At 37.8% G+C, this 15,149-nt stretch overlaps 1 protein-coding gene across 1 annotated transcript in view; it reads right to left on the bottom strand.

Annotated features, from left to right (window-relative positions):
- Nucleotides 1-14,832, bottom strand: part of DCAF10 (DDB1 and CUL4 associated factor 10) — a 55,366-nt gene extending 40,534 nt beyond the window's left edge. The window contains exon 1 of the mRNA XM_006063477.4: nt 14,173-14,832. Coding sequence (XP_006063539.2) covers nt 14,173-14,723 — 551 coding nt within the window. The 5' untranslated portion in view covers nt 14,724-14,832. The remainder of the gene's footprint in view (nt 1-14,172) is intronic.
- Nucleotides 14,833-15,149: the final 317 nt, after the last annotated feature.

The raw sequence follows: 15,149 nt of genomic DNA, 5'->3' as shown, positions 1-15,149 counted from the left end.
TACCAGTATCTACCAAATTTTAAACGTGCATATCTTTTATCTCAGCATTTTTTTTTTCTGAGAATCCAATCTACAGAAATAATAATTTCCAAATACAAAGAAGCACATATAAAGATATGCTTCATTGTAGGGAGAAACTAGAAGTAACCTAAGTGTACATGAAAGAAAGATCAATTATATAAGCCATAGTATATAATACTTTGCAAAATGGTGCAACACTTAAAAAGGGATAACTTTATATGCATATGAAGGAGCCTAAAAAACATATTTTTACATGAGAAAAGCTGGCTTCAGAAAAACATGCTTAAATGAGGCAACTTAAGATCATATAAATTAGGCAATTCTTCATCAGCATCTATTAAAATGGACTCAAAGGTCTAGCATACATCTTACCAAACCAGTTTTAGTTAAACTAAACCTTTTCTTTTATGGATTTTAGTACTGTTTCTTGTTTCAGCCCTTTCCTATTACAAAATTACATTTTTATAAACCTTTTACAAACACCATTTTTTAAACTTTTTTATTGAAGGATAATTGCTTTACAGAATTTTGTTGTTTTCTGTCAAACCTCAATATGAATCAGCCATCAGTTCAGTTACTCAGTCGTGTCTGACTCTTTGCGACCCCATGAATTGCAGCACGCCAGGCCTCCCTGTCCATCACCAACTCCCGGAGTTCACTCAAATTCACATCCATCGAGTTGGTGATGCCATCCAGCCATCTCATCCTGTCGTCCCCTTCTCCTCCTGCCCCCAATCCCTCCCAGCATCAGTCTTTTCCAATGAGTCAACTCTTCACATGAGGTGGCCAAAGTACTGGAGTTTCAGCTTTAGCATCATTCCTTCCAAAGAACACCCAGGACTGATCTCCTTTAGAATGAACTGGTTGGATCTCCTTGCAATCCAAGGGACTCTCAAGAGTCTCTCCAACACCACAGTTCAAAAGCATCAATTCTTCTGCACTCAGCTTTCTTCACAGTCCAACTCTCACATCCATACGTGACCACTGGAAAAACTACAGCCTTAACTAGACGAACCTTTGTTGGCAAAGTAATGTCTCTGCTTTTGAATATGCTATCTAGGTTGGTCATAACTTTCCTTCCAAGGAGTACAATCACCATCTGCAGTGATTTTGGAGCCCAAAAAAATAAAGTCTGACACTGTTTACACTGTTTCCCCATCTATTTCCCATGAAGTGACGGAACCAGATGCCATGATCTTCGTTTTCTGAATGTTGAGCTTTAAGCCAACTTTTTCACTCTCCTCTTTCGCTTTCATCAAGAGGCTTTTTAGTTCTTCTTCACTTTCTGCCATAAGGGTGGTGTCATCTGCATATCTGAGGTTATTGATATTTCTCCCAGCAATCTTGCTTCCAACTTGTGCTTCTTCCAGCCCAGTGTTTCTCATGATGTATTCTGCATATAAGTTAAATAAGCAGGGTGGAATTAGCCATAAGTATACCTATATCTGCTCCCTTTTGAACCTCCCTCCCATCTCCCTCCCCATCCCACCACTCTAGGTTGATACAGAGCCCATGTTTGAGTTTACTGAGCCATACAACAAATTCCCGTTGGCTATCTATTTTGTATATGGTAATGTAAGTTTCCATGTTACTCTTCCCATACATCTCACCCTCTCCCCATGTCCGTAAGTCTATTCTCTACATCTGTTTCTCCATTGCTGCCCTATAAATAAATTCTTCAGTACCATTTTTCTATATTCCATATATGTGTTAGAATAAGATATTTATCTTTCTCTTTCTGACTCACTTCACTCTATACAATAGGTTCTAGGTTAATCCACCTCATCAGAACTGACTCAAATGCACTCCTGCTGAGTAATACTCTATTGTGTATATGTACCACAACTTCTTTATCCATTCATCTGTCAATGGACATCTAGGTTGCTTCCATGTTCTAGATATTGTATAGTGCTGCAATAAACAATGGGATACATGAGTCTTTTTCAACCCTGGTTTCCTCAGTGTATATGCCTAGGAGTGGGATTGCTGGGTCATATGGTGGTTTTATTCCTAGTGTTTTAAGGAATCTCCATACCATCTTCCATAGTGACTATATCAATTTACACTCCCACCAATAGTGCAAGAGCGTTCCCTTTTCTCCACACCTTCTCCAGCATTTATTGTTGTTGACTTTTTGGTAATGGCCCTTCTGACCGGTATGAGGTGATATCTCATTGTGGTTTTGATTTGCATTTCTCTAATAATGAGTGATGTTGAGCATTATCTTTCTACATGTTTTTTAGCCATGTGTATGTCTTCTTTGGAGAAATGTCTGTTTAGGTCTTTTCCCCACTTTTTGAATTGTTTGTTTTTCCACCACTGAGTTGTATGAGCTGTTTGTATATTTTAGAAATTAATCCTTGGTCAGTTGTTTCATATGCTATTACTTTCTCCCATTCTGAGGGTTGTCTTATCACCTTGCTTATAGTTTCCTTTGCTGTGCAAAAGTTTTTAAGTTTAATCTGGTCCCACTTGCTTACTTTTGTTTTTATTTCCATCACTCTAGGAGGTTGGTCATGAGATTAAAAGACGCTTACTCCTTGAAGGAAAGTTATGACCAACCTAGATAGCATATTCAAAAGCAGAGACATTACTTTGCCAACAAAGGTCCATCTAGTCAAGGCTGTGGTTTTTCCAGTGGTCATGTACGGATTTGAGAGTTGGACTGTGAAGAAAGCTGAGTGCCAAAGAACTGATGCTTTTGAACTGTGGTGTTGGAGAAGACTCTTGAGAGTTCCATGGACTGCAAGGAGATCCAACCAGTCCATTCTGAAGGAGATCAGTCCTGGGTGTTCTTTGGAAGGAATGATGTTAAAGCTGAAACTCCAGTACTTGGGCCACCTCATGCGAAGAGCTGACTCATTGGAAAAGACTGTGATGCTGGGAGGGATTGGGGGCAGGAGGAAAAGGGGACGACAGAGGATTTGATGGCTGGATGGCATCACGGATTTGATGGACATGGGTTTGGGTGAACTGCAGGAGTTGGTGATGGACAGGGAGGCCTGGTGTGCTGCAGTTCATGGGGTTGCAAAGAGTCGGACACAACTGAGTGACTGAACTGAACTGAGGAGGTGGGTCATAGAGGATCTTGCTTTGATTTATGTCATCGAGTGTTCTGCCTATGTTTTCCTCTAAGAGTTTTATAGTTTCTAGTCTTACATTTAGGTCTTTAATCCATTTTGAGTTTATCTTTGTGTATGGTGTTAGGAAGTGTTCTAAATTCATACTTTTACATGTAGCTGTCCAGTTTTCCCAGCACCATTTATTGAAGAGGCTGTCTTTGCCCCATTGTATATTCTTGCCTCCTTTGTCAAAATAAGGGCCCCGTAGGTGCATGGGTTTATTTCTGGGCTTTCTGTCTTGTTCTACTGGTCTGTATTTCTGTTTTTGTGTCACTACCATACTGTTCTGATGACTGTAGCTTTGTTGTATAATCTGAAGTCAGGGAAGTTGATTCCTCCAGCTCCACTCTTCTTTCTCAAGACTGCTTTGGCTATTCAGGGTCTTTTGTGTTTCCATATGAATTGTGAAATTTTTTGTTCTAGTTCTGTGAAAAATGTCATTGGTAATTTGATAGGGATTGCACTGAATCTGTAGATTGCATTTGGTGGTATAATCATTTTCACAATATTGATTCTTCCTACCCAGGAACATGGAATATCTCTCCATCTTTTTATGTCATCTTTGATTTCTTCCATCAGTGTCTTAAAATTTTCTGTGTACAGTTCTTTTGTCTCCTTAAGTTTATTCCAAGGTAATTAATTCTTTTTGTTGCAATGGTGAATGAGATTGAATCCTTAATTTCTCTGATTTTTCATTGTTAGTATATAGAAATGCAAGTGATGTCTATGTATTGATTTTGTATCCTACAACCTTGCTAAATTCACTGATTAGCTCTAGTCATTTTCTGATACTATCTTTAGGGTTTTCTATGTACAGTATCATGTCATCTGCAAACAGTGAGAGCTTTACTTCCTCTTTTCCAATCTGGATTCCTTTTATTTCTTTTTCTTCTTTGACTACTGTAGCTAGGACTTCCAGAACTATGTTGAATAGCGGTAAAAGTAGACACCCTTTTCTTGTTCCTGATCTTCGGGGGAATGCTTTCAGTTTTTCACCATTGAGAATAATGTTTGCCATAGGCTTATCATATATGGCCTTTACTATATTGAGGCAGGTTCCTTCTATGCCTATTTTTTGAAGAGTTTTAATCATAAATGGGTGCTGAATTTTGTCAAAGGCCTTTTCTGCATCTATTGAGATTATCTTATGGCTTTTATCTTTCAATTTGTTAACAGGGTGTATCCCATTGATTGATTTGCATATATTGAAGAATCCCTGCATTCCTGGAATAAACCCAACTTGATCATGGTGTATGAGATTTTTGATGTGTTGCTGAATTCTGTTTGCTAAAATTTTGTTGAGGATTTTTGCATCTGTGTTCATCAGTGATACTGGCCTATAGTTTTGTGTTGTCTTTGTCTGGTTTTGGTATCAGGGTGATGGTGGCCTCAAAGAATGAGTTTGGAAATGTTCCTTCCTCTGCAATTTGTTGAAAGTTTTAGAAGGATAGGCGTTAGCTCTTCTCTAAATGTTTGACAGAATTCTATAAAGCCATCTGGTCCTGGGCTTTTGTTTTTTGGGAGATTTTTGATCACAGCTTCAATTTCAGTGCTTGTAATTGGGTTGGTCATAATTTCTATTTCTTCCTGGTTCAGTCTTGGAAGATTGAACTTTTCTAAGAATCTGTCCATTTCTTTAAGGCTATCCATTTTATTGCCATATAGTTGTTCATAATAGTCTCTTATAATCCTTTTATTTCTGCATTGTTTGTTGTAACCTCTCCTTTGTCATTTTTAATTTTGTTGATTTGATTCTTTTTTTCTTGATGAGTCTGGCTAAAGGTTTGTCACTTTTATCTTCTCAAAGAACCAGCTTTTAGTTTTATTAATCTTTACTACTGTTTCTTTCATTTCTGCTCAGATCTTTATGATTTCTTTCCCTCTACTAACTTTGGGGTTTTTCTGTTCTTCTTTTTCCAGTTGTTTTAGGTGTAAAGTCAGGTTGTCTATTTGATGTTTTTCTTGTTTCTTGAGGTATGACTGTATTGCTATTAACTTCCCTCTTAAGACTGCTTTTGCTGCATCCCATAGGTTTTGAGTTGTCATGTTTTCATTGTCACTTGTTTCTAGAAATTTTTTTATTTCCCTTCTGATTTCTTCAGTAACCTATTGGTTATTTAGAAACATGTTGTTTAATCTCCATGTGTTTGTGTTTCTTACATTTTTCTTGTAATTGATATCGAGTCTCATAGCATTGTAGTCAGAGAAGATGCTTGATATGATTTCAATTTTCTTAAATTTTCTGAGGTTTGTTTTGTGACCCAACATGTGGTCTATCCTGGAGAATGTTCCAAGTGCACTTGAGAAGGTGTATTCTTCTGCCTTTGGATGGAATGTCCTGAAGATAACAATGAGATCCATCTCATCTAACGTATCATGTAAGACTTGTGTTTCCTTATTAATTTTGTTTTGATGATCTGTCCATCAAAACTGGGGGTGTTTAAAGTCTCCTACTATTATTGTGTTACTGTCAATTTCTTTTATGTCTGATAGTCAAACACCATTTTGATTTCTGAAAATCTATTGTCTTTTATTGATTTTGTCTTAGTTTTCTGTAAATACTGATATTTTAGACTCAGACCTAGCAAACGAAATCTTGATTTCAATTCAAGATTGAAATGCATTGATTTTACTTTCAAATGAAATTCTGAAAGTGCAATCTTTTCAATTTATAATTCCAAAAGCACATGGGATTTTTACACTTTAAGATGAAAGTGCGTAAGATAGAATTCTAAATGGCCAAACTTTAAAATTCAGAACAAAGGTTTAACAAGGTAAGGGGAAGCATCTACTAAATTGAAATCTTTTCCATATTTAGAAATCATGAAATTATCCTTTAAAGGATGTCCGTCTAAATCCTTTTGTGAGGTATCTGAATTTAAAAAATTTAATAATATCCGTAGGATTTTTGTTTTAGTTGACTACCATGAGTAAAAATGTTCAAATATATGTAATTTTAGAAGACGCATAAATATTTCTTTTTGTTAGAAGAGTCATGAAATGAACTTGTCTTCTTTTCATGCATAAAAGTAATGAATCAATGATTTTTGGAAAGTCTTAATATTAAACATTATAAACAAGAGAGCTATTAAAAGATCAATAAGACTGATGGTCATTTTTTCATTTTAATATAATCTATTTTTGTACATGGCATAATTTGTAACTTTTAAAACTAGATGTCATTTGTCCCAACATCAAACTCTATACCTTTGTAAATTCCATCTTTGTCATATATAGATTTTCTTTTAGGACTCTATATTCTATTTCATGCAATTTCTAAAAGGTCTGGCAAGTAGCAAAGCAAGACCCCCTCACTGCCCCAATAAACATTTTAGGGGAAGCTAATGTCATACTCTCTTCTCCAAATGAATTTTAGGTATAGTATGTCAGGTCCTACTAAAAAATCTTGTTGGTATTTTTATTAGGAGGCAGTGACTTTACAAATTAATCTTGTACAATTTATATCATACAGCATTGGATCATCTCATCAGTAATATGCACAGTTTTCCATATATTTAAGATATTCTTAGCAAGAGAACTGTAACAATTCTTTGTACATCCTTATACATTTAGAATTGACATAGGAAGTTATACATACAGATACATATCCACCTGTGGATTTTGAGGTTGTAATAAATCTATAGAAAAGTTTGCATAGAGTTGATAGTTTTATAATACAAAGACTTCCAATCCTTGAACATGACATATCTCCATTTGCAGTGGAGATTTTCTCCATGTAGATCATGCCTATCTTTCATTAGATCTATTCTTGGGTACTTGAGATATTTTTTGATGCTCTTGTAAATTTTTTTTTTTTAATTTTGTTTCATTTGCTGCTGGTGTACAGAAGGTCAACTGATTTTTTTAAATGTTATTTATTCATCAATCTTATTTTAATATTTATCACATGTTATTTTAGGTTTTCTTTGTCAATTATCATTAATCATCTACAAACAACTGCTTTCTTATTTTTAATACTTTTTTTCTTTGCTGCACCGGCTAGGACCTTCAGTACAATGTTGAACAGAAATGTTTATATAGCAAGCACTCTTGTCTTATTCCTGATCTTTAAGAATACAGTCACCAGTTCATCATTAAGCACAATGTTTGCTATAGGGTTGGTTTGTTTGTTTTGGTAGATTCCTACTATTGGATTAAGGAAATTCTCTTCTACCTCAAATCTGTTACATTTTTTTTCATTAATATACATTAAAGTATATAAAATATTTTTTAACATTTACTGAAATTATCCTATAGTTTTAATATGTTAATGTAGTGATTTACAATTAATATATTTTCTAATGTCAAATCAATCTTTCATTTCTACCATATTGCTACATTCAGTTGGCTAAAAAGGTGGATTCACATCTCTGGCTACCCTCCTTTTGCAGAGCTTAGCCCTGCAATTTCCTCACTGCCTCAGTTCTCTATTCCCTTCAAACGTAACTGTTTATATCTTATATTAGATGTTGATGTTTTTCTGTAGATTTTCTAATTATTCTCAGTTGGAGGGTTGGTCCAAACCACCTATTCTGCTACTTCTGGAAAGCTACAATCTCTGCTTCTTGCATCTAAAATTATATCCCCCTTTTCATTCTAAATATTGTTTATCTGGGTATTCTATTGATCAATTTAATGAACATGTTTCATTATTCTTTGTCTTTTCAAAGACAAATCTTTCTGTTGCATATTTCTATTGATTTTTAGAATTTCAATAATTTTTTGCTATATTTCTGTATTTCCTTCCTCTGGCTTTCTTCAGATTTACTTTGTTATAACTTCACTATTCTGTTATCGTTTCTTGAGATAGATACTCTGCTAATTAATTTTCCTTGTCTTCCTTTCTAGTTTATTAAAAATCATAATTTTCATACTAAGTACAGATTTATTTATATCCCACAACTTTTGAGATGTGGTATTTTCATTTAGTTCTAAATATTTCTAATTTCCATTATCATTTCTACTTTGACTTATGAGCTATTTATAAATTTTTACTTATAAATATTTAACTTGAAAATACATGCTATTGATTTCTAGCAATCACATTATCCTGAGAAACTATTTAATGACAATCTTTTGAAATATGTGGCCTTATAAGAGAGGAATTTTTAACTCATCTTTGTGTGTGTGGGGAAAAAAAAGCCATGAGGCAGCTGTTACATAAGTGTGATATTAAAAAATACTAAATATTCAATAGTAATATAAATTAACATATGAATAAAAATTTTAAATTTACAAAATTAAAAAATAGGCTAACCTATAGGTTATAAAAATGCTTGCCAAGTGATATTAATTCTAACTCAAATTGTTTATCAAATTATTCTAGTAACTCCCAAACATTTATTAATTTTAGAAATTGTAGCCATAATTATCTCTTTGACCCAGATGCCTTTGTTTGGACCATGAACTGCCATAGGAAACTGCATAAAGACCCTCCAAGAATTTCCACATTAAACAGGTAGTCATCATATAAAACAAACATGGTTACAAAAGAGGAAGGAAGGAATGATAAATTAGGAGTGCTGCTGCTGCTAAGTAGCGTCAGTCGTGTCCAACTCTGTGCGACCCCATAGACGGCAGCCCAGCAGGCTCCCCCGTCCCTGGGATTCTCCAGGCAAGAACACTGGAGTGGGTTGCCATTTCCTTCTCCATTGCGTGAAAGTGAAAAGTGAAAGTGAAGTCGCTCAGTCGCGTCCGACTCGTAGCGACCCCATGGACTGCAGCCTACCAGGCTCCTCCGTCCATGGGATTTTCCAGGCAAGAGTACTGGAGTGGCTTGCCATTGTAGGAGATTTTTTTTTTTTTTCATTGTAGGAGATTAACAGATACAAACCACTACAGATAAAATAGATAAGCAACAAGGATTTACTATACAGCACAAAGTATAGTCAATATCTTATAACATCTATAATGGAAAAAAATCTGAAAAAATATACATATATCTAAGTCACTTTTCCGTATACCTGAAACTAACACAATATTGTAAAGCAACTATATTTCAGTTTAAAAATTCCTTATAAATAGGTAGTTATTAAGTAACTTGTGGTCTTGATAAGTAAAAAAAAAAAAATCACTCTTAATAGCAATAAAATTGTTCATGGAGCTGAATCCTCTTTTTATCTTTTGCTGCAGTTAACAGTAAGTATACTGGAAAAAATTTAGCCCTTATAATGCTTGCTGTTAATTTTTACATTCAATTATATTAATAACTGTCACAAAATAATTGATACATCATATTTGATATCAAACCTAATCCTTCAGCCCAGATGAGACATAATGTAATACAGTAGTTAAGAGCATAAACGTTAAGAGTACAAATCCTTTAACATCCTTTCTGCATCTCAGTTCTCTTAACTAAATGTTTCTGATATAGAGAACACTTACTTTGGCAGTCATGTTCATTAATAGAGTGTTACTGATGCCTGTGGTGGGTATGTATTCAGTGGCTTTTGGGAAAATTATACCACTAAATAAAGGTGAAATTCAGTAAGAACGATAAGATTAGGGATCTGTATCCATATGGTATTCATCCACAAACCACCCCACTGACCTCATTTACCTGCCACGGGTTCTATCCTGCAGTGGGTGTTCACACTTTGTCAAGAGAATTAACGTTTGGATGGTGCCTCCAGTAGTGCCATTACTCTCATCTGACTGCTCCTTTTATCTCTGGATCTCCCAAGAGTCTAGTTACCACAAATGGGTTACTCTAGGAGATCCTATGGAAGGTGCTTAAGTACTAGGAGGGCACTCAGTGGACTTGGGGCAGTAACTAACTATTCAACCACCATGGATATATATTAATATTTTAACAACTGGTACAGCTGAACCAATGTGTACTAGCTGAACATCAGGCCTGAATGCGGTACTCTATACTCTTTAGAAGTAGTACTGTTTCTGTCTGCCTGATTTAACTGAGGTATGCTATAATGTACATTAATATCAACTCTATAAGTTTTCTCTTTTCTCCTTGAAGTTATCAATTTTGGAGTATATAAGTTAAAAAACTCAATTTCAGAATTTTTTTATTTTTCAGGTGAATTGATCTGAATATAAAGTAACGTATGTCTAGTAATTTTTTTGCCTTAAAGCCCATTATGTTGATATTAAATATAGCTCACCATCTTTCTTTTGCTTAGGTGTTTGATATATCCTCTATCTTATGTACAAGAAGTACATTTAGTACTTCTATATTGTAATTAGTAATATTTGTATTTATTTTCAGTGATTCTTTGTGTTTTATTATACCTTTTCTACTTTTCTTCCCTTTCCCTTTCTTGTCTTCTAGAATATGTTTTCCTCATTCTAAAATTTTTTCTTCTTCTAGTCCTGAAATAATACACTTGTCTTTTGGTGGTTACCTTGTACATTTCAGTATGTACACATTAAAGCCTAAAGTGAATATATCACAATTCTCCCTCAAAAAAATAAGGAACTTCGAACATCCGTTCATAATTTATATGCTATTGTTGTCTTCTATTTTAGCTACATCTTTGTTAATCCCCAAAAACAAAATCAGATTGTTTTACATACAAATTTCCCACTTTCTTTGATCTTAATTCCTTCTACTATCTCAAGACCTTACAGCTGAAAACACTTTCTTCTCTCTGAACTTAGAATTCCATTACTGAAGGTCTGGTGGCAAACTTACTCAGCTTTGATTGGATGCTTATGTATTTATCTCATCTTTGTTCTCGACAAGAACAAAGAACCCATATTTGCTGGGTATAGACATTCAGGTTGGCAGTTTTTCCCAGCATACTGAAATGTAATCACCACTATCCTCTAATTTACACTATTACTGATGACTGATTGGCTTTCACTTGCATAGTTACTCCTTTGAAGGCCTTTTTCCCTCTGGCTTTTACTATTTTATATCTGTTGTCCTGCAGTTTCCTCTATGGCAAGGGAGAATTCCTGCTAGGCGTGTGTCAGGTTTCTTAAATCATTTGATACCTTTCTTCAATTCTGGAAAGTTCTCAGCTATTGCTGCTTCAAGTTTGTTTTATCCTATTATTGCATTTTCGTTAGGAACTAATCAGATACACAGTATGCATTTTTCTCTTTGTGCTTTGTGTCACCAATCCTCCTTCATATTTTCAGTCTCTTTGCCTCTCTTGTCTGCAATCTGGATAAGTTCTTCACTTCTATTTTCCACTATACTAATTCTCTCTACATCAGTGCCTAATGTATTCTTATAGAGGATAGCGTAAGAAAATCCATATTATTGCAAATATTATCAAATTTCCTTTTTCAAAATACCATTTTAGGAGGTGACACACTTATCTTGACAATGCTGCTATTGCTTAAAACATTTTACAGTTCTTTACAAATTACCTTCTGGTCCATGTAGCCTTCATTTTTCTTTCTTAGTGCCAAATTGTTTCTAGTCTGGTCTCTATCAAATACTTAATTTTAATTCTTACCTTCTGTATCACCTCTTCTTTTTGTGCTGAGAAGTCCTTGTCAGTGGTTACAGTATCCAGTAGGCTGATTTAACTTATATGTAACTGAAGGATATGTGAAATCATCTCATTTAACAAGATATGTCAATTTATATAAAACCATTTTAAGTCCTATAAAAAGTGGGGCATATTAGATGTAGTCAGAAGACTAAAAAATTAAAACACTGAACTATTTTCACCTATTACCTTGACAGAAATGAAAAAGAATGGCAATGTGCAATACTGGCAAGGGTACAGGAAGACAAGCACTTTCATTGGGACTGATAAGAATAAGGATTGGTACAGTCTTCACAAAGGACAATTTAATAATAGGAATCCAAAATCTTCATAACCTTTTACTCATTCTAAGGACTTACCATAAGGACATAAATTTAAAATATCAGTTTAGAGGTTTTATTTTAACCAATGAAAAATTTTAAACAATGCTGTAGAAATATATTCATTAACATAGATAATTTATAATGTATGAAAAAAAGCAGGCTACAAAACAGTAGGTTCTATTTTTATGTTAAATATACAAAGGGAGTTCCATGTAGTGCAATGGTTAGGACTCGGCACTCTCACTGCCATGGCCCATGTTCAATCCCTGGTCAGGGAACTAAGACCCACAAGCTGCACATGGTGCAGTGAAGAAGAAAATTTTTTTTAACAAATAAAAAAGATATATACAAAGAAAAAGATTCCTTAGATATTCATTTACTCTCTGGGATCATAATGGATATTCAGCTTCTTTTAGTTTCATTTACTGCCTAGGTTTTCTACAGTAAGTAATTAGTAATTGTATAGTTGCATGTTATTGCATGAAATATCAGAGTACCTAAATAAAGTACCACCCTTTACAAAAATGTTACTATAGGAAAACATAGCCCATATTCAAACAAGAACTATCAGTAATATACTCCTCATTCTTATAGTACTGGTAATGAGAATTCCTTCTTCATAACTCATTCTATCCCTCTCACCCTCTACTTAAAATTCCACCTTCAAAGAGTAGAAACAACTATTTCTGAAGGCCTGAGAAAACAGGTAGGAGGCTGGAAGGAAAGGAGCTGAGATATGCTGAAGAGAGGAACTGAAGGGTTATGAAGAACAAACTGCTGATATTTTGGGAGAAACTTTAGGAATAGCACTTGGTTGGAGGAAGGAGTGAGGAGAGGAGGTTCCACAGATAAACTTCAGCAGAATAGTTTCTCCTCTCACCAATCTTCCCTGTATTCAGGTGCACAGTCACTGTTTCAAGTCAACTACTATACTAAGAAAAAGCATTTGCAAGTGAAATGAAATAGGGTGTACCTGCTCCGTGACCCCAGATTCTAGTACTTTGCTCCTTCGTTAGCATATTTTATGTCTTTCTTCAGCACAATTTTTTCCTTTGTTAAGCTATCGTCTTTCAGTTTCTCTAACATGATATGTTAGAGAACCATAGGTCGTTTGACATACCAGTTCCTTCATCTGAAATATTTCTATCCCCTCCTCAACACTGTCTTGACTAATTTATCTCCTACTCATCTTTCCATCTTGGTTAAGTGTCACTTTCTCAGGGAAACCTTGAACACCCTAGTCCACAACAGGTTCTTTCCAGCCTTTATCTCAACTTGTAAATATACATTATGAAATTATCTAGTATGCTTATTAATGTCTAGTTGAACCAATAGGTCCCAAGACTAATGAACGCGATGCCATTTGTTGTTTTGCTCACCACTGCCACCTCTGCCTCTGGAGCATAGCAAGTGCTCCACAAATACATGCTGAATGAGGGACTGAGTGAATGAACAACTAAGCAAATGACTAGGAATCCAGAGGCCCTGATTTGGTAAGAGTTGTATTATTTATGTCTCCTCATGGTGGAACCCTGTGTAAAGTTTTTCCTTTGACTGCTGTTGAACTTGTTCCTGTACTCAAATAACAAAGTTTAAAAAATAGATATCACTTTGAAAATTCTCCATAGCTCAAAGTAAACCGAGGCCAAACATGGTATTTTAATTAGCCAAGAAAAAGGCTAGATACCGTTAACAGAACATCTAGTCTAGCCTGGAAACTTCACAGATGCCCACATCACAAGATATCTCTCTGCAGGATCTTAGTATCTTACTGGAGAAAAGGAACGAAGAAACCCACACTTGTACCCTCAGCGCAGGTCGGGCACAGGGAACAGGGATTGTGCAGGCTCCATACCCTTGACAAAGCTTAGGTGGGAAAAACATGCCTAGGGTGCCGGGGGAAATGGGAATTTATTCAAAGTGAACTTATTGAGCATCTGCGGTGTACCAGAAAACCTTAACTGTGGACTGGCTCTGACAAACCTGCCGGGATTGCTTTAGTCACTTCGGAGAGCTCTGGTCCAGAAGAGGAGCAAACCAGCCCCGGGTTCACCTACCTCCAAGTGCCGGACGGGGCCTCCAACAGCGACAGAGCGCTTCACAGAGTCAGGGGCACGAAAGCCGGCTGCCCCACTGGGACTCCCAAACCCCAGGCCTGGCTGGGCGAGCAGGCCCCGGGCAGCCGCGCACCGGCAGCCTCGCCAGGAGAAGGCGGGTCCCCGCCCTCCGAGGGGCCGCGCTTACCCGTCGGGCGAGTACTCGAGGTTGAAGACTGCCCCGTGGGTGCGGGTGCTGAGGTACACCGAATCCGCGGGATGGATGGAACCATAGAGGTTAGTCATGGTGCGGAAATTGTCCCGCGCCGGGTCCACGAACAGCCCGCGGCCCAGGCTGCGCTCTCTCAGCCACCCGAAGAGCCGTGCGCCAGGGCCGCCCAGGCGGGCTTTGAGGCAGGGCTGGCCACGGCTCCCGGCCCTGCAGTCAGGCCCGGGTGGCCGGCGTGGCGGGGAAGGCGGTGAAGGATCTCCTTGAGCGGAAGCGGCTGAGGACTCTGGAGCTCCGGGCAGCCCGAGCTCCAGCGCGCGCCCGCCGGGGGGCTCCGAGGGGGCGCAGGGACTGCGAGGGCTCCCGCCGGGCGACGGGGGAGGGGCTGCGTCAGCCCTGGGCTGTAGTGGCGAGGGCGGGGAAGGGAGCGGCCCGGCAGCAGCCGCCTCTCTCCTATAGGGTGCCGGCTCCTCAGCCCCGGCTCCAGCCGCCCTGTTCCCTCCGGGGCAACGGAGCCCGAGGGGAAACATGGCCAACGCCCCCGCCCCCGGCTCCCGGCCGCAGCACAGCCGGCCAACACCTCAGTACTCCCGCTCCAGCCGCCACTTCCGGCGTGCCGCCGCCTAACCTCGCCGGCTGGGAAACCCGCGCCGCCTCTCGGTATCATCCGCCGGGGACCAAGAAAGCGGAGACACCATTCGACTGGGGGTGCCACAGTCGAGAGGGTTGAAGGTCTAGAGCTACCGTGTGTGTGCGACAGTGAGGATGCCCAGGGCCTAGGCTGCATGGGGTAGCGCTAGCACCGGGGAACTGCGTGCCTTATTGTCGGTATGTGGTTATCAATGACCAGACTGTGTCTTTGGGGATGACAGGGTCTGACTGGTCAGTCCCAGAGGCTGAGTATGATTGGGTACTGTTTACATAATCATCTCTACTTTACACTGAGACCAACGAAG

The sequence above is a fragment of the Bubalus bubalis genome, chromosome 3 (assembly GCF_019923935.1).
Source record: "Bubalus bubalis isolate 160015118507 breed Murrah chromosome 3, NDDB_SH_1, whole genome shotgun sequence".
NCBI lineage: Eukaryota > Metazoa > Chordata > Mammalia > Artiodactyla > Bovidae > Bubalus > Bubalus bubalis.
Note: the sequence above shows the minus strand (reverse complement) of the source record. Positions and strands in the feature narration are given on the sequence as shown.